The sequence below is a fragment of the Microtus oregoni genome, unplaced genomic scaffold (assembly GCF_018167655.1).
Source record: "Microtus oregoni isolate MIOR12 unplaced genomic scaffold, Mior012 000030F_ref0000283, whole genome shotgun sequence".
NCBI lineage: Eukaryota > Metazoa > Chordata > Mammalia > Rodentia > Cricetidae > Microtus > Microtus oregoni.
The window spans coordinates 17,006,153-17,033,438 of NW_024543089.1; the positions used below are offsets into that span (position 1 = coordinate 17,006,153).

The 27,286-nt window shown below is 36.4% G+C and overlaps 1 protein-coding gene across 5 annotated transcripts in view; it reads right to left on the bottom strand.

The window, feature by feature from the left end:
• Positions 1–27,286, bottom strand: part of Robo1 (roundabout guidance receptor 1) — a 1,017,834-nt gene that overhangs the window by 454,519 nt on the left and 536,029 nt on the right. For 4 of the 5 annotated variants that reach the window (XM_041678490.1, XM_041678491.1, XM_041678497.1 and 1 more), the window contains one exon: positions 20,420–20,503. The exons of the other annotated variant lie outside the window; for it this stretch is intronic. In XM_041678490.1, the coding sequence (XP_041534424.1) occupies positions 20,420–20,503 (84 nt within the window). The remainder of the gene's footprint in view (positions 1–20,419; positions 20,504–27,286) is intronic. 5 annotated transcript variants of the gene reach the window in all.

Below are 27,286 nucleotides of genomic sequence, written 5' to 3' on the forward strand. Positions count from 1 at the left end.
CAGCCTCCCTGTGACTCGGAACACAAAAACATCATTTTTTAAATCACAGACATAGCCACTCTAGCACCTGAGAACACGCTGGAGGATTGAGATCAATACTCCATATAAGATGGAGATCTAATCCATGATTTGTCTTGTTACAAGACAAATCTGGTGATTTGAGTCATATTTGGGAATGAATGCGGCAGCAAATAAAGCTCTGTCAATTCCCTTGGGTGGACTTTGCAAACTCCATTAGCAATTCATGATTTAATGCTGGTCTTGTTATGTGAGTCACTGTAAACAAAAATTTACATTTATAGAAGTGGTCCTGGGAAAGGCTATCTAAGGAAGCTACTGAACAAGGATGCGTTTCTTGTGGAATGACTAAATAACCCATCTGCCACTTGCCTAGAGGTCGCCTCTCTACCCACAGTTTCTGAGTTCCTCTTTCTTTTTCTGTCTGGAACTTCATGTTATCCCACATCCTTCTGCTTAAGGCTCAGATTCTGCACTACATTTTGGCATTTCACTACGTTTCTGTTGAAAGAAAAACCACAGGATTCCAAAAGGAGAGAAGTAGTTTTCCTATGTGTGCCTTCTGCAGGTCCACATCTGCAGATAGGACAACATGGAATGCAAATGTCTCTACAATGTGGTGTTGGCCATAGAAATAGCAAATGTATTTCAAGACTATAACTTGGCAGGATTTCCTGTTAAAATTTATTTGCCTGGCTTTCATCTAAACAGTTTGGGGAAGTGTATAGAGTTACGCTAGGGTTTAACTTTTAAAGTATGATTGGACAAAATGTCAATAAATGCAAATGAGTTTTGTAGAACAAGTTTCATGTGAACCAATATATTGCTCTGCTCACAGAGACTGGGTTTAATTGAAGCTGATCTCATTATACTCTGGGGGATGTAGTCAGAGCTTTGACCTGCCTTATTTCAACGCCATTATTGAATTGTATTCTTGGTATTAATGCTGATCATGAGTTGCATGCATGCACATGGATATATTTTTGTTGTAATTGTAAAAATGAATATAAAGTATATGTTTCAGCATTTACTGCACACAAATAATGCTTTTCATTTAAATATTATCTAATGCTAATAAAAATGGACCATTTTCAGAACATACAATGTTATAGCACATATAAAATTTTCCTTTTTTAGTTATTTTTAAAACCATTGCTTTCTGTTTTACCTGTAATGCTGAAGACACACAATGTGACTTTTATCATATCATCCTGATTATGTGATATAAACTAAGTTCAAAATGTTAACAAGAAGCTCTGAAAATCTAAGATTTTCAGTTCAGAAGTGTAAAATCAAACTTACCCAATACCAATGGCTTCAGTCATAAGACATATGGGTGAGGCGAGGCTGCTATTCATCCCTTCTAGGGAGAAAACACTAGATATCCCAAATATTCTGTCTACCAATTTTCATGAATGATTTTTTTGTATTACTTCTAAGATTAAAATACAAGTTATTGAATCTACACAAATTATATAATTTTTTTTCAGTGATTGGTTGACAAAACAATGAAAGTTAAAGAAGGATTTGTCAAGGTCGTTAGCAAATTGCTTTTGCTCCAGTTTAATACAGCCTTTATTATCCTTAGGATTTATTACTGAACAAAAGTGTGTATCTAAAGAGGGAAGCTTGTGAAAATTATTTGTGCTGTTCTGCTCTTGATAAATTAATAAAAAGATTCATTGCTTATGATAAGTATTGTTTTCAGGTTTTCCTTCATAGAACATTTAATGATTCTTCTAACTGAGCAAAGTTACTTACTTTTGTATATGAAATTAATTGGTGTAAGTTCTTAATGGATTGAGATAAAATTTGCATGTGCATTTAATGATCAAACCACAGGTAAACTTATAATAAGATTCTCAAAATTTGTCCTATTGTAAGATCAAAAAAAATAGCTAACAGTGCAAAGTTCTGTTATGCTATATTTGTGTTGTCAGGAAACTGTTAGGCATGATTTGTTCAGTTTAACAAGCAAATGTAGTTGTGGTGGTATATAGTTTCCACGTATTTTTTTGTTTCTTAGACTTTTTAATTTTGGGCTTCTGTGCTTCAGTTTTCATTTAAGAACACTAAAGATGAAAAGAAAAAGAATACAGTTGAAGAGTGTGTGTGTGAACTGATATCTACAAACAGGAGTGACCTACGGGTACATTCATAAATGGATCTAAGACCGTGGTGTTAGGTCAGTTTTTGCATTATTGACCGAGGTTCAGTGACTCTAAAGAGATAGGGTTCACACATACTTAGAAAATCAAGCACATTATCTTTAGTTGAAGGCAATAATTACTGTGATAAAGGAAGGGTGACCTTAGTTTGAACAAATGGCAGCTTTTTGTTAAGTAAGCAGTTTACAACAGAAAACAGTCTTGCAGTATCTATATGTTGAAAAGCAGTGAATTAAACAAGATCATTATTTCTCTTGGAAGTAAAAAGTATCTAGAATTATTATGTATAAATTCTATCATTTTTATCACAACTATAGTTTCCTACAAAATATGCACAAGAACGAGAAGAGATACAGACACAAATTTGTATGTATACCACTATGTTTTGTGATTAAAATTATCATCAGCAAAATTATTTGAGTAAAATTGAGAGTCAAACTTCTTTTATTATAAAAGCAAGTGATTTATTAGATTTTATCTAGGGTATTCCAAATTAATGAAGTTAAAATGAAGGACAGGAATAAGAGAATTCATTTTAATTTAGAGAACATTACATTTTGCCACAGATTCATAATGGCTGTAAGAGTAAGGTGACCTCTGAGAAAGTGTTGTGGCCTTATGCTTCTTTGAAACAGTAGTCTCTATTCTGCTAGCACATTTGAACATTTAGTGGAGCCTTGAAAAGAAACAAACAAAACTCTCATTTCTGCTTGCTGTGCTTTGGAACTCTGACACGCTGGTGAGGAACAGTTCCTGAGACTGAAACCAGGTGAAAAAGAATCATTTGAAAAGAAGAGTAACCATCGTGGAAGGAGTATGGGAGTCAGAAAGGATGGAGGAAACCAGGAGAACAAGAGACTTTAAATCAATTGAGCAAATCTCATACGAGCTCACAGAGATGGAAGCAGCAAGCACAGGGTCTGAACGGATCTGCACCAGGTCCTCTGTCTATATATTATAGCTTTCACTTTAGTATTTTTATGGGATTCCTAAGTGTGAGAATGAGTGGGTCTCTGACTTCTCTTGAAGCTCTTTTCCTTCTATTGTTTGTCTTTTCCAACTTTGATGTGGTGTTTTTTGTTTTATCCTACTATATTTTATTATGATATGTTTTGTTGTTATTTCTTAGAAGTATTCTTTTCTAATGAGAAAAAGAAAAAGAATGGACTCAGATAAGAGGCGAGGAACTAGGAGAAGTAGAGAGGATGTAAACTGTAATCAGTATATATTGTATAAGAAAAGAATCTATTTTTAATTAAAGGTGGGAGAAAAAGAAGAGTGGAAGTCAAGTAGAATAACCTCAAATATTTATATAAAATTGGGTTATTTTATGAAATGAATGATTATGTAAAAATGGCTGACAATTTATTTTGTCAAATTTTTATTTTGTGTATCAAACATATTTATAATACTGTGTAGATTGTCTTTGTTCTTTAACAAAAGCAGTAACTTGCAATTTGTTTTTTTAATGGATGTTACTATTAAGTTACTGTTAATGAGTACTTAAGATGCATTGGTCAAATTGTTCTTCAATTCTTTCCATTTTTGTTCTTTAACTCTTGTTCAGCTATATATATTTTAGATATTATTGATATTATTCTGAGGATAGAGACTTCTAAACTCCAGGCAATATTATTAGATTATTTTAATTGATGTAGACACAATTCATGACTCTGGAGAAAAATGTTGAGAGAGACAGTGATGCTTTTCCTCTTATGTGAAAAACAGAACATTGCCATATGAACGGAACCAGGGCCATTGGTATAGAAACTGACATATGAATTAGAACTGAATAGAGAGTTGAGTGCACATTGGAGTATGATCTATGGAAAGTTGCTCCTAGCAGGAAAAAAGCAGATGTTTTTGTGGATAACATGGTGAACTGATTTCTATGAGGGAACCCCCAAAAGATTCCTAGATGCATTAAAACCAGAGATGGGAATGATAAGACTATCAAGTTCATAACAAAAGGAAAGAGTAACTCAAAAGCAAAACCTGAAGTAAAATATGAATGTATAACCTGCATGAGAGGGAGGATCTCTCTTTTTCATACCGCAGAGAAAGATAATGGTGAAAACATAGGCCTAGCAGTCAAAACGATCAAAGAATCCCTGAAAATCAAGAGGGAACAACAGTGACTCCTAGAGAAAGATGAAGGCGGTGCAGAAGCAGACATTTTCAGAAAAATAATCCAAAGGATCACTCCGCACAAAGAAAAGTCAAAAGTCACTAATAGCAGGAAAGATGAAAGTTAAGAGCGTCAGCAGATTTGTACATCTAACAGGCTGATGAGTTCTGAACTACTGGAAAGAGTGGGGAGTGGCACCGTCTTTCTGGAGGAACATCTGGCAATGTGTGATGTCTCGTTAACCACTAGGTGAAAAAAGTAAGCACTCCCAGACTTGATTTGGGTTTCATGTATACATTTTACCTCATAAGTTCCATGCTATGGTGAATACTATGAGGGAAGGAAGCAAATTTTCTAAACTTAATATGGATGACATTAAAAATAGGAATGTACTGTTTTTCCCAACTTGAAAATAAGCATTGCTGGAGAAAGAAGAAATTGCATTGAAAAAAATTCTTGATGTGGGCAGTACACAGTGCAAAGCATACACTGCATACCACACACCCTGAGACTGAAGGATGTCAGACACACCTTGAAGTGTTTGCTGTGACCAGCAATTGCTCTTTATGGAGCTCTTGCTGGCATAAGGCTCTGGTAAGCACTTCCACCTGTACACTGGATTGTCCCCACCAGTTGCTAGTGCTCTCTCATTCCTACCTGCCACGCATCTGTTAGGTGGGAAGGAATGTAATGTATGTATAAAAAGCCCTTGGTTCACTTAGTCACAAAAGCCCATGGAAAACTTAGTCAATATAGCAAGATGATAAAAAAGATGCTTTTCAAATAACTGTACTCCATGCTTAAAATTAAAACAACTGTGAAAAATCAGATTATGAACCAATAAAATACATATGCATGCAAGAAAGTACAAGACTGATGAATATCAGTTAATTGTTGTCATATTTGCTGAGTGCATAAATTAATGGCACCACACTGTAAAGTAAATATTGTAATAGAAGAATAGCCAATAACATTGTCATAGTTAAGAATGTACTCCCATGATGTAGCCTTCCTCAGTTAGATCTAGCATCTCCCTTTGCTCAGCTGAGCCAGCTTTTCTGGATAGGTCACAACTAACAATTACCTAAAGCCAACACAAAGCATCTTCTGTTTGCATTTAAATTGCAACTGGTAGAATATATGTATAGTTTTATCAAAGAGAATTTTAACATGAAACCTATGTCAGACAAATGTTAGTATCTTACACATAGTAATAAGAATATCTGGGTGATTCTAGGAAAGAACAAATGTTCATTGTGTCATAGGAGTCAACAGAGTAATTGTCAAAATTGTTTGATATCCATGCCTTAGTAAACTACTAATTAATGGATCTCTACACTCCAAGAGCTTTTAAACATTAGATCTACTTAGGTATCGCTTGGCTGAAATGAAGCAAGGCAATTTTAGAGCTAAGTAAAAGAGTTTCCCCCTGTATTTGTCCAATTCTATCAGCTGTAGCAGGTTACGTGTGCTCAGTATAAAAGATAGGCAACTTCTCCCTGTAAGTGCTCATACAGTTCCTTACTGTGTGACGGAATGCCTGACAGTACCATGAACATACCATACAATTTTTTTAAAAATTTACTTGTTCTATTTATTGGTGTTTTGCCATGGGTATAGGGTCTCCTGGAACTAAGATTACAGACTTTTGTGAGCTGCCCTGTGGGGGCTGGGAATTGAACCCAGGTCCTCTGAAAGAGCAGTCAGCTGTCTTAACCACTGAGCCATCTCTCAAGCCCCACATACAACTTTTATTTTACATTCAGTTTAACTAATCACTAATACAATGCTGATATTTTGTCTGTGTTTTAATTGATTCCCACAATTGCCTGTAAAACTAATTAAAGCAAATATAATTTGTGATTTAAATGATTATTTTTTTTAACTTCTTTGGTACATTTATGAAAGCACTCTAAGACATAATTGAATAAATGTCTAACTCGTGTGAGCTCTCAGGGTCAGTGGGGGAGTAACAATACTCACATACCTGTTGCTTGTTACTGTAATGGAGTTGCATTTCAGCCTTTCATATGCTTACTTGTCTAGTCGCTTTTGCACATCGATGACAAAACCTTAAAGCCCATCTGACTACTTTTATCAGGTGAACACATTTTGACTATTATTTCTATGCAAATCAAGTTTTAGAATAATGTATAACAACAAGATAGAGGGGCAATAGCAGAATTTGTTGCCAGAAGTTTCTCTTTATTTCATTAAGAGTTAAAAAAAAAAAGCATTATTTAGCTATTGGGTGTAATTCTGAACTTCTATTTGCACAGCTATTGTCATTTATGGACATAGAAGCTGGAAGCAGACACATGAACAAAAGCGAAAGGAGGCCGCTGTGCATTAGAGACTGGGGCAGTACGGTGCCCTAGGTCTGGGTTGCTTCAGAGACTAGAGTGATTAGTCTGCCTGTGCTCAGAGTATGCTCTTTAATGAACGTGTCTTTGACTATCTCCTATTCTCAAAATGGAAATTGAGCTTTACTAATTCTTTGTGAAAGGATCTTTTGGACTCCTATTAGTTCCTTCAACATTGAAACGTAGTTTAAAAAATTCCTGGTTTATATACTCATAAAAATCACAAGACACTATACGTTTTTTAGCTTAGTTTGGATGGCGTAGCATTTGATGCACTTCTCTGTATTCTTGAATCAGGTATATCAGAGCACATGTTTTTCTTCGAAAGAAAATAGATTACAAGAAATTATTTCTATAAAGATCTGCAATATATACCATAAGGAAATGTCTGAAAGCACACTGAAATCAAAACACATCACAGCCTGTTCACCAAGATTTAGAGTTTTACGCAAATTCTTTCTTTTTTTCTTTTGATTCTATTTTAATAGAGCTGTGCCAATTTTGAGTACTTGTTCTATTCTGTTGTATCTCAGTTTTCAAATTAGGGTGCTGAAAGGATACACAGTGTACTAAACATTCTGCATTACATAATGATAGCTGCTAGCTCCATGATTTTCTTACTCTTGTTAATTTCTTAAAAATGCTATAATTTTAAATTTGTGAAACATTTTACATGAAAGAAAATCAAACGCATGCAACAGACATTCAATTTTTACTACATAAATAAAATGTAATTATTTTGCCACATTTATGTTATATTGTCTTTTTTAGTAGACAGAAAATATAGGTTCTGCTATTGTTCCTCAGTCCTTTCTACCACTACTTCCCCAGACGTGTTTGGCACCCTGAGTTGAAGATTATCACTCCTGGGCACATTCTATATTTTCCTGTCTATGCATGGTTGTCTTCTTTCATCTATATACTGAAAATGTTTTAGCTAAGAGATTGATATATCATCAAAAGTATGTTTTAAATTTTAAAAACTTTTATTAGAACAAACTAAAGAGCTCTTGAATTAAAATTCACTCCATTTATCTGAGAGTTCAGTCTTTAAAATTGATTTGGGGGAAATAAAAAGCCCTTTATGTAGCAGTTGTTATGAAGTGTTCCATTTTTTCATGACCTTTGCTTCCCACTTGTACAATCATTTACACTGAAATTCATTAGCTGGTTCCTGAAATGGAACACTAAAGGCGGGGTAAGTAACCACAGGTTAATTGGAGAACTGCGGTAATTTGCAAGCTTAAACATGCTGACTTTGCAGTTATTAATAATACATGATGCTTACTACAGATAAACCCTCCATGGGTGTAAGAAGCAACTGAGACTATAGGCTACTGTTCCTGGACTTGATAGTGTGTCGTGTCAGGAAAATTGCCTGAATTTCTCCCTTTTCAGTTTCACCATGCACAGAATGGAAATAATACAAGTCAATTTGCCAAGCTGTTTTGATGATAATATGAAGTGATGTCAGTGTTTTATGCCAACTAGATAGAAATTACCGCAGTGAATATGAACTGGGAACATTTTGAACTTTCAGAACTATTACAAAAATTAGTTACTGGTTCATTGATTCACGGAGAAACCACAGATTGAAAGAGATTTAGTATCTGTGTTTTCTCTTGAAATTATTATTTTTTGAAACAGTGTTTTGCTGTGTAGTCCAGGTTGGCCTAGAACTTACAGTCATTTTCTACGCGGGTCTCTACGTTATAATGGTCTTCAAAACTGGGCCTTTGGGATTAAAGGCACGTGACATGCTTAGCTTGCTATTTTGATAATTCAGTGCCGGCTTTATTAACAATTTTAAATAGACTTTTCACCTGATAAACAATGATGATATACCTATTAATGAAATGCTATATCATTTTGATACCTGTGGATACTGTATAATGTTCAAATCACATCAGTTACATAATTCTCAAACAGTTATCATACCTCTATGCTGAAAACATTCAGAATCCTGTTTTCTAGATTTGCAGAATGTGTAATACACAATTAGTTTGTATATAACTTTTTAATAATAAAAAAATAACTGGAGCAATTCCTGACTTCTTCAACGCACTTCTTCATGACAGACACACACAGATTTTCAGGAAGGAGATCCACTAAGGAGCTTAGACTAATGGCTAGCCATTGCCCCTTAACTAAGCAGGGAATCTGAGATTTGTGATCTCACCTGCAAATTTGAAATGAGTGAAATTTGAACCCAATTAATAACAAGAGGCGCTGGCAGGGACACAGTGCCAGTACGTGTCACCTGCGCTGAAGTGCCAAATGAGAGAAGCTTTAGCAAACTTTCTCTGGCTCTTATAATGAAAGGTATAAAAGGTCTATATGTTGGGATGTTGGGTTTCCTGTTTCTGAAGATCTATATTTACAGAAATGATTCACCTAAATTTCTTGAATTAGAGACACAAAGAAACCATTTTTTCTTAGTCTTGCACTTGTATGATTGTGGTAGTTGAAAATCTGACTCAGAATATAAGACAAAATGAAGTTAGCTTTTAGGTTTTCATCAAAGGGTTAGAGAACTGGGCTGGGTGGTGGTGGCCCATGCTTTTAATCCCAGCACTTGGTAGGAAAAGGCAGGTGGATCTCTGTGAGTTTGAAGCCAGTCTGGTCTACAAAGGGAGTTCTACGACAGTTAGAACTACACACGGAAAAACCCTATCTAGAAAAACCAAAAAAAGATTGGGGGGGCAGTGGTTGGTGGTGTTTTGAGAATTGACTGAGGAAAGTGTGGAACATTGGAACCTGAAATAGAGTTGCATGAATGGATTCAGATGGATTTGAACACCCGTCCTCCACAAACTCGAGAACTCCTCCATTCCCTAGGTGGAAGGAAGGGCTATTTATTCCACTGTGGAAAGCTGGCCCTCAGTTGCTGGGAGGTCTGAGTTTAGTGAATGTATTCAGGAAGACTCATCTACTTTACACAAGCTTCAAGTCTTTGCCATCCCTCGGGCAAAGATCAGATTCAGTTTCCAGTAAGAGACACCAAACATTGGAAGAAAAGGCTTACTAAAGTTGATAAGTTGTATTAACAGAAACCTGGAGAGTTATCAACGGGGTAGTCTTCTTTAGAAGACACGTTTACGTGTTAGACCAGCATTCGCTAAGGTTGTTGCATGCAGAACAGAGTGGGACCCAAGGGTTACTTTGAGCAGCTGGAAATGGTTCTGGCTGTGTACTTGCTATCAACTGAAACTAAGACCCAAATGATGTTTTTAGTAAATAGAATTTAGATGCCAGAAATTCTTTGGCATTGAAAAAGGGAGGAATTCATGTGGTATCAGTCACTTGACATGTGGCAAGTCCAAAATAAAATGTTTTTAAGTGTAAAATTGTGCAAAAAGGAAGAGTAAAGCGTCTCGGTCCTACCTTTTTTTATTGATTCCATGCTGAAGGAATGACATCTTGGCTATATTAAGTTAAACAAAATGTAAGTTTTGAAAGCCGTTTTACTTGTTTCTTTTTACTTTGTTTTAAAATATGGATGCTAGAAAATGTAAAATTATACATGTGGCTTACATATGGCCTTACACTCCTACTGGTCAGCACTGATGCAGAAGGATAGAAATGTTGGATGGATTTATCATTTGTGACACAGTTGCCCATGCTCTAACTCGCTACAGAGGGAGGCCTCAGAAAGTATTGCCTTCAATAGACAGGTGGGAACACAGACTTCCTGACAGAATGCTGCTGTATTCATGAAAAGTAAGCTAGCTATTGTTCCAGTGCGCGTAGTCAAGGCCAAATGGTAGCAGACAGCTTAAACTCAGTTTGGGAATTGTCTTTTTATCAGTCAGTAGAATACCAAGAACATTTTGCTGTGGTTGAATGCTCATGTTTCCCTACAACTAAAATAGTTGCGGTTTATACTGATCTAATTAGATTTCAACTAAATTTTTTTGAACCCTAGTGCATAAATATCTGATGTGAATTACACACTGAAAAGTAATAGTCTTTCTCCAAATTTCTGGACTATGAGTTCTCACCCACTACCAGGAGTTAAGGAGCCTTGTAATAAAGGACAGGGTTGGTGGTTTGAATAAAACTATACGGTGTCATCATATTAAACACCATCATTTTCTTTCTGAACTTTTCTGTTGGAATCCAATTAATAGGATATCTTATATAACAGAAAGAAATACCATCAGGATTGTTAATACACGCATATCTAGAACACTACTGGCTTCCACTTGTAAGATACGTTTGATCTTAAGCTCACCTGCTAGTGTCTCTGAAAAGCTTTATTATAAACATTTTCCTAACTCTTAAACACATTGCTGAATCAGCGATCAGCACAGCTACAAAAAGAAGGTAGTCCTTAGAATTGTTGCTTTTTATAAAATGTAAACTGAAAGTAAATAGAATATCACATATCTGTGAAAATATGCGCCAACAGTCCCAATATCAAATAATGAAATGTACAGTGCATATGAATTCTATTTTAGCTCCACTGAACTTTGTTCTTCTTGAGAGGACAGGCAGATCTCAGAGAATGACAATGATTGTTGCTCATAAAGTTTGGCAGAGATTTCATTGCAAAAGACTTGAACTCCATTAAATTCTGTGCACTCAAAATCCGGAGTCCTGATCATCCTGGTATTGCATGCCTCTTCATCCTAGCTCACTATTTTGATGTATTCACACTCACCTATATTGGTTGTCAGAGGCCAATATTTGCTTTGCTTATATTAAGAAGGTACATGAATATCAGGCAAACCTCACAAAATTTTAGAGTACTAAAATTTTCCACAAGGTTTGAGACAAGTGTTGCTTCTTGACCTTCATTTCCCAGCAAATACGTCTGTCAGTTACTGCTGGGTTTAGGAGGGAGAATACACTATAAGAGGATGAGTTTTCTTTCATTTTACGAAACTGAACAAATTGGCTTTCACTTTTGCATGTGACCCAGATCAAAGTAGGCTGTCTTGCAGACCCAGTTCATTTAACAAGGCCGATCTGCTCTTGGGCTACATGCTTTAGTAAATCTAATTGTGTTAGTGTGGGATACAGCCTTCCTGTCAAATTGTGTTTGAGTCACTACATAGATCCCTAAGCCTTTATAGAAGAGCAAGATAATCTCTTTGCAACATAGTGGCCTTTTAAAATATTGCTTCTGTCTTGTAACTTGGGAATGAGAGTGGCTGGTACCAACACTCATGAAGGGAAGTCTAGAAACCATGTGAGTCTTGTCCGGGTGACGTCAGGCTCTTTATAGAGGCTGGTCTGCAAGGAAACTTGACAATGCAAAGTATAACTAGGGTAGGTAAATTATAGCCAACCTTTAGCAAGTTCTGGAGATATATAAATGTTGCATTAAGGACAATAGATAAATTGGCTATTATAACTAACTGGTCACACCTGACGCTGTTCATATAACCAAGAACAGGAGACTAGACAGATATCCCAGGGACATAGGGGAGAACCAACTACTACTGCATTAACAACAAACAAGCAAACTAACATAAACACAGTAATAGAATGACTCCTAATGACATCTGCTCTGTTGATATATAAGTGTCTTGTTCAACTCTCATTAGAGAAGCCTCTTCTGGTAGCAGATGGGAACACACGGAGAGACCCACAGTCAGACATTATGCATAGAGAGAGAGGCTTTGAGATACTCAGTCGTAAATAGAATGGCTCCATAAAAATCACTCCCCACAGGAATTAGGGAGGAGAAGAAAGAAAGAGCAAGAGGGGATGAAGCACACTAGGGATCTCCAACTCAACAGGATCAATGTACACATGAATTAACAAATACTGAGGCCACAAACACAAGGCCTGCCTGGGTCTTCACCAGATGGGGTCCTAGAGCTCAAAGGAGAAATGGACACATGCCCCCATCACTAATAAGAAGCTGTCTCCAAATGGCAACAACTTGAAAATAAATATCAACTTTTTTCCAATGGAGACTCATTGGGGAAACAAACTTCTCTTAAGGGAAGGCTGCATGCCCAGCAGTAAGTCAATTGTCAACAGAAAATGAACTCAATGGTATCATCGGAGGTTCCTTGTCTCATAATATTGTGTCATGGCTTTTAAATTTAATCTTATTTTTAATTCTTATATGTGTATATATATATATATATATATATATATATATATATATATATATATATATATATATGTATATCTTCTACAGGTTCTTTGTGTATCATGGCTTCCAGCTTAGTGTTTTTATGGAATTCTGAGTGTGCAGATGAATTAGTTTTTAGATCTAGATCTGTTTCTTGTGATTTTTCCTTCTGTTTGCCTGTTTTGTCCTATTCAAATGTCTTATTTTTGGCTTTATTTTATTTTATTATTATCCCTTAGAAGTCTGAATTTTTTTCTAATGAGAGACAGAAATGGGGTGGGTCTAGATAAGAAGGGAGAGGGGAGATACTTGAAGGAATAGAAGGAGAGGAACAATAATCAGGATATATTATGTGAGGGTAAAAAACTCTTTTAGATAAAAAAGCAAAACTAACTAACTGTTCACATATTTTACTTGGAAATATTCTAATACTCTAGATTGATTTAGTGATAATGGGCAAAGAGCTGGGAAGATGTTTGTCATATTAAAAAAAAGGAAGTTGAAAAACACCAAAAGAAATTCTGAGATGGACATTTAAAATGGATCCTCAAAAATGATTTCAAACTAAGAGGGTATAAATTTTTATGTGAATTATCCTAAATCATTTAATATTACATAGGAGGCTTCATGGAAAATAGGTAGCAATATTATTTAAATGACATTTAATTATTTTACTTCATCCCATCTTGTATGATTCCCATATAAGAAATCTGCCAAAAGCATCAGAAATAAAATCCATGTATTAGAATAAAAATATGGTATGACCTTTCAAAATCAAATGGCCACCAATAATGCTGATTGCTTAGTCTACCTATCATGAGAATAATGTTGAGCAATTATTACAGTACATCAGCCAATGGTGTCCATCCAAATTGGATACATAAGTCTATGAAATTCTTCTTCATAGGAATGCAGAAGTGATTTTTTTTCTTTACTAGAAGAGATGTTCTGTGAATGTTCTTGATTCAGACCATTGTTCATATCAAGCACCTTGTTCTGTATCAGGTAACCACACACAGCACTTTATCTGAGGGAATAATTTCTTTCAGTAAGGCCAGGCTCAGTGAGAATGGGCTGGCCAGTTGAGCTTCCAAAGGACACAGTTGCAGGGCATTTTGTTGACTTAAGACTGAGATTAAAGTTCTGTTCTTCCCCAAAGTCCTTGGTACATGTTAGAACAGATGAAGGATGTCTTTACACACATCCTTAGTCTAGTCATGATTACTGGCCAGACTACAATATTTCTAGGACTCCCTTCTCTGAGAGTCATACTAGATTTTTATTCTCTAGTGTGCAGAAGTCAGGAGGGTCTATGTGACTTGAAAGAAGATTAATGACTCTTACAGCTGCAATTATGAAAGTCAATGTTGAGAGACTAAAGAGCACAGTCTGAGAAAACAGAGTGGCTGCATAGTACAATCCCTCTGACATTAGGAGTTTATGAGAGATGTGGATTGCTGTGGCGCTTCTGTAGGAAATTTTGATTTTCCTACTGTGGTACAGCAGACTCCAATTCAATACCAACAGCAGGATTACCAACCTGAACAAGACCCAATAGTTTCTTTGTAGATGTATGTGGAAGACAGGAAGTTGGGGTACCAATCTGATGCTAAATATGATCAAAGTACATTGTATGAAATTCGGAAGGAATTAATGAAAATGATATACTTAACAGGATTTCTTTGCAGCGATGTAAAGTTAAATGCCTCACTTGTGTACTGGATACCTACAGGCTTCTTGCATGTACTCATTATTTTTAGATATAGCGGAAAATGGGCTGTTTTCACTAACTGTGAAAGATAATTTGTGGATATTTCTTCCCATAAATCAGAAAATTAACGTAAAATAAGGAGAGGAATGTGAAGAACACTCTATCTAGGGCTGAGATTACACTGCCCAGGGCTCTGTTCCAAAGCTCTGAGCCTGGCTTGTCTTCTTAGGCAAGTGAGTACTCATTACCAAGGCTACATTCTACAGGCACAAGGCAGTTCTGCTACAATATTAATGAATGAATAAATAAATGACATTCCCACCAAATTTTCAGATGGACCATTTTGCTGTAGGTGTTACAATTAAAAAGTTATTTATTTTTCAAAATTTCCTTCGAAATTTTGTTTGTTTTTTAGTTTTTTAAGACAGGGTTTTCTGTGCAACCCTGCTGTTCTGAAACTCACTCTGTAGATCAGGCTGATCTCAAACTCAGAGATCCACCTGCCTCTGCCTCCCAAGTACTGGGAATAAAAACATGAACCATCTTGGCCTGCTATAAATCTTTTTTATACGTCATTTCACATATGAATGATGTATTTACATAGTACTCCCGCCCTCTCCTTCCTCCAACTCCTCTCATATTCCCCCTGCCCTAATTCATCTTTTTAATTATTGTTGTTACACACACACACACACACACACACACACACACACACACACTCATTCCCTCACTCACAAACTTTATAAACACAAGATGCTGAGTTCATTCAATGTGACTATTATGTACATGTGTTCTGCTAACTGCTTGGGATGGGATCACTAATCAGAGGTCTTTATTCCTGAGCCAACTATGTCTTTCTGTCTTTCTCTCAGCAGTCATTAATCAACTATATCTCATCATCTCAGAGAGGGGCCTTATGAAATTTCACCCACCAATATTGGCAATTCATATTTTTAATCTCAATTACTTATGCACTGCATTGCATGTTTGGATATGCTTACTTAAAGATTACATACATGTTTTACCCTTTTAAAGATGTTACTTATCAACTTATATGGAAATGTTGTAGCACTTGAGTACAATTTTTAAAATAGACAGTAACTTTCAGAAGTTCAAATAAAGCTACTTTTTTTTGAGACAATGCATAAACTTTCCCAAATCAAGCCTTTACTACCTTTTCTTTTTCAATATTTATTTCATTTGGTGCATCTGTCTGTATGGATGCTTGTCTCCATGTGAAGCACATGCATGCAGAAGTCAGTGGAGATCAGAATAGGGTGTGGGTTCCTCTGGAAGTGAAGCTAGAGGAGGCTGAGAGCTATCCAATGTGGGTACTGCATGTCCACTGTCGCATGGCTGAGCTGTTTCATTTTTAACTAAATCCTAAAATGGAGCTAAAATACTCCAGGGAAGTTTATATGTATTTACTTTGGATTGGTTCATGCCTAAAGGATGGAAGTGGACCTCCCACATTATTTGTATGAGCAATCCCATCTTCCTGTGAGGTGGGATTAACAGGAGTGGGAAGTTACTACCTCTAAAGAGCTACTAAAACTCCTCTGATGACAGAAAACAATTGTAATTTATATCAGTGCATAAATAAAAATTCACATTTTATTTGATTTTATCTATGAAATCAGTAAATTAAGAATGTATGATGGTAGCATGTGTCTGCAACCTGGCATATCCATTGCGAGCGAGGAAATGTAGACAAAGCAAGTCCTGGAAGTTCATAAATCAGCTATTTTGGCATACAGAATATCAAACAAAAACTCTGTCTTGAGCAAGGCAAACACATACATCAGATTTTGTTCTCTACCATTTATATGCCCACTGTGGGCCATGTGTACTTACAATCCCTATGAACACACACACACACACACACACACACACACACACACACACCTCGCCTCCCCTACAGACACATACACATGCAACACACTCAAGCACACATACATAAATGTACACAGGCATACACACAGACATAGACACACAGATTCATATACACAGACACACCCAGATATACACACCCAGATACATACACACACACACACACACACACACACACACACACACACACACAAGTGTAGGGAGACCTAAGAATCAACACCACCATCATGTAATAGTTAATAGTTGAGTTTCCTGAATACGGATTGGGTTTGTGTTATTTTAGGCAAACATATAATTTGATATAGATATTGTTTTCTGGATAAGATAACATATATTTTGTTTTCCTCTTTAAGAAACTATAAACAAAGTTTACATGGATGTGGTTTGGGTATGATGGGGTAGAATATTTGGGTGTCATTTGAAATTACATGGGCATCCCTGGCAATTCTTGGTTAGATTTTAGTATGACATTGACATATTTCTGATTTTTTTTGATGTACAACTTTACATTTATTTTTTCCCAATATGCTATTATACAAGCAGAAGAATCCCCTTATCTGCAATGATGGGGATATTATGCTGAGATGGAGACAAAGATTGTACTTTTTACACTACATACATCAAATTTATAGACTTTTCTTATGTAAAATGTGTTAAAATTTGAATTTTTTCTAATTACTGTTTTTTATCTGCATTAGTAATGTTATTACTAACTCACACTTAATTTTTAATTTTTACTTTTGGATAAACTTTGATTTATTTCTGATTGAAATTTTCACAAAGGATGATGTAAAATTCATATGATGTATATGTGTATTTCAGAAATTAAATTTTCTAACATATATTACATTTTTTTATTTTTAACAATGTTCAGATTTTGTGTAATCTGATAACAATGTCCTCTTCTGAGAAAATCCAAAAAAGCCATTGATGATTACATATTGAATTTTTTTAGGTTCATGTCTGATCCCATAAAGTGCTAATTTGAAACCCTAGCTACCTTATTATTGTGACAAAGGCTATATGCTGTGAACTGTTAAATAACCCCTAATATTTATGCCATGCTTAGTTAAACAGGAAATGGGCTATTTCACTATAAATAATGCACAAGTCCACTTTAATAACCTACCACGATGCCACCTTAGAAATTGGTTTGCATTTATTGATTGCTAGGAGTAAAGCTGAAATATTTGAAAACATTACATGACCTTATATCACTAGCTACAGATAAGGGGAAGCCCAATCAATATATTCCTACCCCTAAACTCCACATTTCTACCCTTACCAATTCTCTCGAGTAAACCCTTCAACGATTCAGATAAGCATAGTATGTGATATAAAAGGCAACTAGTCAAGGAGATTAACATTTGTTAACTAGGTTGTTAATGAAAACATAAATTCTTGTGTGTGACATGAGATCCACAGAGTCTAAGACAGGTCATTCTGACAGCGATGGTCCCCAGTGATTTGAGTGTCAGTGCAAGTGTCAGAGTGACAAACTGGGAGCAGTGAATATTATACTCCTTAAAAAAAACCCAAAGCTAACTAGGTAAAAGGGAGTGGGTGTGGATTTGAATTTGATAAACATGACTATCTTAAGGGATTGTTTTGTGTCCCCTAAAAGTATCATTCAAATTTGTATATATTGCACCTAATATACACCTATAGTATATTGGGGGATCCTCACTTGCCTCCTGAATTAAATGAGCCAACACACGTTAAACACCTGATGTTGTCACTGCCATTTGGAAGTTGTGTGCAAACTGTAATGCTGACACACAATTCCTGGTTGTTTTTCTGGTTAACTTTAAAGGAAGTTTGCTTTAAAACTAATTCCAACTAGTGACTCATTTTCTGCTTTTCTTAATTGGTATGTTTTGTTCATTGACTCGTTCCTACTGATTGCATCCAGGATTACTGAACTCTGGATGTTCAAAACTACAGGTAATTTACATTAAATACACCAGTTTCTTCCTGACCAAATAGGACATCACACTTTTTTGTAATATATGAAGATTTAGCAACTCTAATCTGAGGTCAAAGGAATCTCTCTCTCACACGTACAAAAGCATGCATATCTACACACAAAAATAAAGGAAGTCTGTAGCTAATTTCAAGCAATGCCTTGAATAAAGTCTATTGAGATCTTTCTTACTATGAGCATCAAATGTCTAAAACATTCTTTTTACTTTGTTTTCCTTATCAATTTCAGTATCGGTTTTAATGAGTAAACAAAACAATGAATCAACATTCAAATAAAAGAGCACAAGGTGCTTGTTTAATTCATAGAGCATAAAGGATTATCTGAATTATCAAGAATTTCTAATAACATCATATATGAATAGGTTTTCTTCATAGGTGAAGGATCCAGTTAATAGTCTTAAGAAAAAGATCATTCAGTTGATTAACTTTTTCTCACTTTACAATAATTTTATTTCTTTATTAGTTCCCTTGTAGAAAATAATCATAACTCTATAAGTTTATTACTCCACATTAATTTATCTGTGATAGTCCCACAAGGGGGAAAATCCATGGAAATAAAGATGTTTAAATGCAACATTTGTCATTAAGTGCATTGTTATTTAAGTACTTTTAATTCAATGCTGTAACATGGTTTATATATAACATTGAGGAAATCTATAAAAGACAAAGAGCAAATCCCATTAGTGCATCTAAACAAAGCAGTTTATCCAGAGAGAGTAAGAATAAGGAAGAAGAATTATGGTGATGAGAGAACCCCAAAAGGAATGCTACCTTTGATTCCTCTTTTCCACAAACACAAACTACCCTGATCTGAGTGTTCTATTAAGGTTGTAATCTATAGCTCTTTCTATTGCTACATTTCTGGAAAAGAAGCACAAACTTGCCATCACCATAAACTTTGGTCAGTTAGCCGTCTGCTCCTTCTGCTTAGGAAGAAAAGGGGAATGAGGAAACCTTGGGAATAGAAACATACAAGCATGTTAAACTGTCAATAAAGGTGTTAATTTTGGTGTTTATTCCAAATGTTTAAAACCAAAAATTGGGATAAAAGGTGATAAATAATATGTCTATGAAGACACAGAAGACACTTCTAAAATAAATTGCCAGCTTATTGTTTCATAACAAAGTGAATGTCTCTTAGCTCAGTCTGCTTAGCACAATCATGGGCAAAATTGTGAAGACAGAACTCTCTCTTATCTCTTACCTCCACTATACTCCTCCTCTCTACAACCTACCCCAGCACACAGTCCGGCAGTGCCTGCAAAGAACACTGTCTACATGCACCGCGGAAGGGGCATAATAAAGCCTCTACCGTGCCAGACCTCTATTATATTACTATCTTATTCAATAAGCCTTAAGTGGTGTCTTTTATTCTTTATCCTTGTCTAAAGCTTCAGTCAAATTATCTCAGAGTAAGGGATTGTAATTGTGTCATTTACACAATTAGGCTTCTAACTCTGCTTAGAAATTATGCCGGGAAGATTCTTGTATTTTAGCACTGATCATTCTTAGATTTTCTATGTAAATTACTCCCAACACATTAACTTAATCTGTACTTTTATGCTGATGTATACGTGTATCTGCTTCAGAGTGATTGCTTGTCAAGATAAGCATGCCTCATGCAAACAAAACCCAGAGATGTGAGTTTGTCATTATGAATTGGGCCACATTTAAGAGTCTGCTTAAAAGTCCAGCTAATTTTGAAACGTAACCACTTGTGGGTTCTTTTCTTTTGCTGAAACTAATTCGAGAAAATATTAAATCTCTAAAAGATGCACCCTTTGAAGTAGGTGACGGCATCCACGTTTCCTGAACGGCAAACTTGCTATTAAAAACAGACAAGCACTCTAAGTTCAGGTTTCGTGCACAGCTCTGCTCTCCATTGTATTCACATTTGCAGTCGGACTTCGCAAGGACAGAATGAAGTCTGGGGAAGGAGGATGAGAAAGGGCTTGGGACTGTGAGCAGGAAGCAGGGATGGTTAGAAATTTTGCACAGGTGGCTGATGACCGATGGAGGTGGAAGCATTTCAGGAGGAAGTTAGCATATGGGAAAGAGAGACTCTACCTGTATAGCCCAGCGAATTGTCATCATTGTCAGAGGTGGGGGCTGGTGTTCCGTTGCCGTCGCCCCTCTCTAGGTCCTCGGGGTCTGTCGGAAACAACACCACAGCTACTGCTGGAGTCACAGAAGTAACAGTAGATACCATTTCGATCGCAGCATGTCCAGACACAAGTAAATCCACATGTGACAGGAAAACACACAAGGACAACACACAGCACACGTCTTCCTTGCCCTTCCTACCGCACACTGAGCTCTGGGCAGGTCTCGGCACCATGCTTAGACTTTCCCCTTCTTCCCCTTAATTTCCCTAATTCTCGGCTCTGCCTGCACCTTTGGTGCACTTCAAAGCTAGTGAGGGGCTCCGACTGCCCTCCGCGAGGCCGCCAGCATGACTGAGGGAGCATATGGAGGAGGGAGAGGGCAGGGTGGCTGAATGCTAGCATTGCTAATTTTCTACCTTATTGTTAATCAAAGCTATTGACTGTGATCTCTCCCCATCATCGCTTCATCTCCTGGCAATTACAGACTCCAGGGACTGTACTTCAGATGAGAGCAGGAGGGAGTGGGGAAGGGTCTTGTGGAGGCAGAAGGAGAGTGATATTATAAAAATGCTCCACTTCCTCCCACCTTATAAAACAGTAAAGGAAGCAGTGCACATCCAATGCCTTTGGAAGGCAACAATTTCTGCTGAAATAGGACTGAGAAAAATTAAATGACTGTCTGGGTAAAATAGCACCTAACTTGGAATAATTTTTCTTTGAATACTTAAAGGCATTCCAGATTGTTTGATAGTATATATTGCAACTATCCATATAAGTGTTATCATCCTTATATTTTTTAGTTTTCTCAAGGACAAAATGCTTTTTGGTGTTTTTGAAATTGGGCATTCATTTTCCTATACAGAGTTTTTGAGATGAGGCTGATCCGTAGTAGCAGAAGTTGAGTCTGTGAGTGACAGCAGTCTAGTGCTGCTGTTGCTATGTGCCAAAGCTTTGTGCTAGATCATTTCGACCATCACCTACTGCTCCGCTGCTGACAACTAGACACGGAAACAACACAGACCACAAGTATAGCTCCTAAATCAAATAATGTGGAGTCAAAGGTCATTCACGTTGCAGTGTTCTTATGGGCTTTTATCCCCTTAAACAGCATCTGCAGAGTTTTCTTCGGTGTTGCTTGGGGAAGAACCCTTGCTTGCTTAGAAAGAAAATGAGTCACTTAGAAACGAGGTGGTAAGCACACACAGGTAGTGTCCCTCTAAAAATGTCACAACCATCATTATTTCTGTGTTTCTGCTGTTTTCAGTTAGGACAGCAAATTTTGTCTCAGACAAAACTATTTAGGAATGTCTTAGAAGTTTTTAAAAAGAAATTCGAAGTCTGTCACAAGACTGCCAGCTTTTGGCCAGATACCTGCTATTCACTCTCATTTGCTGGTTCTCTGTATTTCCTACCACAAATGTCAAAGGATGAGACTGTTGTGGTTAGAGGCGGTTTTGGATCTGGGCAGACAAAAGGGGGGCAGGCTCTTTTTGCTTTATTTATCCTTGACTCTAGGGACAACTTTGTTGTGTTTATCCTCAAAAGTGACTTTGGAAATGGTCAGACAGTGAACACGTGTGCTCTTTAGCCACACAACTTGTTAACTTGATCCATGCATGAACTGTTTAGGTTAGAGCTGTGTCCATTAGAGAGACTTGGAAGTGATCTCATTGTGTAATTTAGGGCAGTATTAGTTACTACAGTGCTGGACCACAAACCATGTAACCTCACTTAAGGGGTTAAACAAATAAGAGGCTGACACGGAGAAGTAAAAAGAAATTTGTTGTTCATGTGTATTAAAAGACCTTTGGGGGGGGTACATTCCTGCTTCATAAATATTGTTAAAGAAAACCACAGTGTGTGCTGGGTCACTTTAGTTTTATGAATTAATTAGCGTTAGTAAAAGGCACAGACAGTCAAGGCAAACTCTCCACCTAATTATGAAGGTGTAGTTTATTGATTGTGGCTGCACTCGTTCTAATCACTTTGTTTAAAACATGGTAGCATTCTTCCAAATCTATGACTCAATTAAATCGGCTTGTTTATGCAGTATCATAAAACTGTGGCATAAGGTTTGTACATTTTTGTTACTGAAACCTTCCTGGAAGATGTGGGTATTTTCCTAAAATCCATGGAAATAACGGAAGTGAGTTCATTATCATTGAAATGAGTTGCCTAAATCAACTTAAAGAAAAAAAAAAGACTTCGCTTAACTCTTAACTCATCCTTAGTGCTCTGTAAACTTACCTCCTTGTGTCTACCAACATGCCAGGCTCTCTTTGTAGGCTTAGGGAAGATTAGACTTTGCATTAATCAATCAATTTTACCATATCTGCAAAGTCCACCCTGTCTATCTAATACTGTCTTTAATTAAAGTCATGCTGGGCCTAAAAGAAACAGAAGGTGACATTTTCACTAACTTCACTAATTTTTCTTCCTTCTCCTCCTTCTTGTCAAAAGATAACGATAATAGAAAGTGCCCCGTTGCTTCTCTCTGTATCAGTTGGAGGCTGAATGTTGAGTCTAAAAGAAAGATATTTATTTTGTATATGTGCGTGTGTGTTGTTGTTGTTGTTATTGTTAAGTAGTATTGATTACTGAGCCACACGCTAGAAGATAAGGAGGTGAGAGGTTATTTTATTTTAGCATATTTGAAGGAGCGCTTCTTTGCAGTCTCTGAATTTGCAGCCCTCAATGCCTGAATTCAAGGGGCTGAAGCTTCTGCTTGTTGATTTAACCCTCCATATCATCTACAAAGGTACTGAAACTGGAAACTTTGCTCTCATGGGTGTGTTGCTGGGATGAAAAAGTAAACTTGCTGAGTCAAGCACTTTATTTTTTCTTGTTACACAGGATTGAATTGAAGGCAACAGATTAATTAACAAAGGCAAATTTTACTTAAGTAACTGACTCTAAGTAAGAAACAAGTGGAAAACACACACACACAAAATGCATTTTCTCACTTATTATCATGTATGAACTTAGATTTTTTTGCATCCTCTATTTCCCTGGCAAGCCAATATTAGATATAAGGTATTTTATGAAATATAAAAAGGACATCTGATTCATAAGATTATATATATCTAAGGCTGGAAAAAAAAATTCCTGTCAGAGACACACCTTCTGGGAAGTTAGTGTCTATTTGGTGTTCACTGTCTTCCAAAGCAACCAGTCTCAATGTTCTGAAATCCTGTTTTTTATTTGTTTGTTAAGAACAAATCTACTTTTTTTTTTTTTTTTTTTTTACATTCTCTGTCCCTCAACTTCATTTCTAACCTGTGGGGATAGACCACTACAGTACTCATCTGAATGACTGTCTTATTACTATCCAAATTCTTAAAGGCTTATGGTTTCTAGTTCTCTGGAACTATAGAAGTTGATGAACTTCTATATCGCTCAAGTTCATGCTCCATCTACAGCCTAGTCATAGCTGATGGCCAAGTCCACTTCTTGTCGACACCAACAAATTTCACACTTTTACTTGGTAAACACGACACTCACCAGCTACCACTTCAATGTAATCTTTTCCGAGCGTCCCTTATAGTGTTATCTATCCTACATACATATGCACAACATTTTCATTATTTTACACTTCAGTAAATGCTGCTGTCTATGATGATAAAAACAACCATAGACTTAATAAAAATTAGCCTTAGTATGTATAAAAATGAATTGCTTAATTTTATCTTCTGGATAGGGGCTTTTTATCATACTTGAAAAAATAATATACAAGATTTTATATCCAATAGCTTTGCAATATGTACTATTTATCTCATACAAGATATATAAGCATGACCCATCCTATGTCTTTCCCAAATTTAATAAGAATAAAAACTACAAATGGAATAAGCACTAGAAGTCATTATCTTCTATAAACTTTTATTTAAATAAAATTCATTCAACGTTTTGTCTGATGGAAAATTATATATTTATATATGCCATTTATTATGTCTACATTTTAGAATCCCTTGATGGAGCAAATGAATGTATCAGTGCTGAAAACACATCCAGTCTGCCCTCTGTGATTATCAAGAATATGTACCTTGTTGTTACTTCTTCATTGTATTACAGAACAGAGCTTTTGACTCTACACTTAATGTCTAGCTGGAATTTTGTATCATTTAATCAGTAACAACTAGCACTAAATCTTATGTATGGACTGAGTTTACAGAACCATAGACTCCCCAGTATCAAAGTACCCTAGAAACCACCTGCTAACTCTAAGGTGAAAACAGACTTTGGCAATGGCTACATCACACAGCCACCGCTGTAACTCAGTAATCCACTGAGCATCACTGTAGCAGGTATTAAGAATGGAAAGAAATTGTGTGGTACAGTATAGTTTATTTTTCCACAAACCATGTATGACTTGCATGCAACCAAATTTAAGGCCCAATATAAAAGGAGCAGAGAACATTATCTATTGTTATTAGACTTTGTAGGTAGAATAAATGATTAAATAGTGAGACACATGGAACGGCGGAGAAAAATACTGTGTGAGAAGGAGCTCAAGAAAGAATATGGCCATGTCAGCAATTAATCGACTCTGGAAATATCAAAAGTAAAAATGTGGGGCGATCATGTGGTCTCAGCAAGTTTGGGACACACTGGAAATAGTGCACTGAAGCCTCTCTTCCCCGCTCACACGAAGGTGGCTGTGTTCATAGGACGGAAGCTCATGTGTGTCTTGGCTTAGCATTCACAGTTCTCTAAGTGGTTCCCACACCTCGGCAAGCAGTGTCGCAGTGCAGAAACATAGAAGTTTAGGAGGAAAAAAAAAAAAAACTCTGATCGTCAATTCGGAGTTTCCAAGGTGGGTTTGGTAGTTCATGTGTTGACCTCCAGCACTTGCTTGGGAGGCAGAGGCTAGCACATCTCTCTGAATTCAAGGCCAGCCTGGTCTACAAGGGAAGTTCTAGGACAGCTAGGACTACATAGTGAGAAGCCCAGCACTTGGGAGGCAGTGGCAGGAGTATTTCTGAGTTTGGGGCCAGCCTGGTCTATTGATTGGGTTCTAAGAGAGGCAGAGCTACACAGAGAAAACCGGTCTCAAGAAAACAAAACCAAGCAATAAAATGAATAAATAAACTTGGTGTTTCATTTGTTATATCGACAATTTCAGTTGATGCTGCAATTCATGATAATTTAGGATATTCACACTGACCAAGTCCTTTTACTGCCATATCCATCCAGTCTGTTCCAGCTCCTGGAATTTACATTAGAGACAAAAGTCTTCCCTTTGGTCTACTGTATAGTGTTCACCTGGCTTCTTTATAGATTTGAACTATCGCTGCACCACACTTTGGCATTAATTGACATTTGGAAGATGACCATTAATAAAAGATTAGGGGAAGGCAAATGAATACAAACTACTATCAATATGAGGATTGTGTTCTACAAATTGGATCAATTCTCATTGATTCTTTCCTACTAATCAAGAGGAATGCAGGGAATGGGTCCTCTAAATGAAGTACTGGTAGCTTTTAATTAGAAACCTAGGCAATGAATTACAAAATTAAGTACAAAATTATGAAGATTTGATCAGCATCAGAATCCTACAGGATCAAATCAAAATTAAATTTTACCTCCTGCCTTTGTCATGTATAGTCAAAATGATTATTGAGTATGCATTATCATTCTCTCTATTCTTTTGAACTGGAATGAAAGGGAGCTATATGAGAATTGTTATAGTGATTTAGAGGGAAAATGAACATTGGCTTTTTTGTAGTATCCACTTCAAAAATTCAGAGAATAAAATAACTTTAGTAATGCACAATGCAACCGAAAATCACTATCATGTTTTAGTGATACATGTCATTAACAATGTGCTCATCCATGTTTCTCTGTCTCTCGTGCTGTGTATGCATGTATGTGCAGATCTGTGTGCAGGTGAACACCCCTACATGTGGCGGCCAGAGAGGATGTGAGAATGATGCTTTATCACTTCCCTCCTTGTCCCCTCAGACAGTCTCTCATAGAAATGTGCTAAATTGCTAGTCTTGCTGCCAGTGAGCTCAAGGAATCCTCCTATCCCTACCCCAGGTGCTGGGGTTACTGTCACATACAGCAATGCCTAGCTTTTTGTGTCCGTGCTGGGTTTCATACCTGTGTTCTTTATGTTTGCACAACGGGGACTCTTACCCACCGAGCTATCTTCGAGCCCCCTACCACAGTTTCATAAACTATTTTTTCAAAGCAGCAATATGGTCCCTGTCAAAGTCTACAATCACCCTTATGTTTGCTATAATTAGAAAGTCAAAGAATTTCCTTTGCTCTAAATTGAGAAGAACTATGGTCGTAAGAGTTGTTGTGGGCAATAATTAACAGAAACTTGGTTTAGTAAAATGAACCACAATGTTTGCTTTATTATAAGGTATATATTCAAATGCAAATTTTATTTACTGAATATGGCTTCCAAAATTTAAAAACATCTTATCCTGATAAGAAGAGAAAAATCCAGAAGTGTTTGCTATTTGTCAAAAGTAAAATAATCTTAATGATAGATTTTTTGACATATTCTTGTTTATCTGATGAGGTTACCAAATAAATCCAAATAAAGTCAAGAAGGTAAAAACTGCACCGACTGTCATAAAAATATTCATATCTCATTTACTTAGCATATCAATGTCCATTTATATCCCTATGTATTTTTAGAGTCTTTTTATGAACACGGAAGTGCCAATTGTCACCATGTTTTTATATGTAAGACACAGACTAAGAGCAAAGAGGGTCCCTGATCTTATGCAACTGGTAAAGTGCAGATTGGAAATTTGATTTCACACCCCAGTCACTACTTTTTAAGCAGTGTCTCATGGCCTCTGTACTCGCT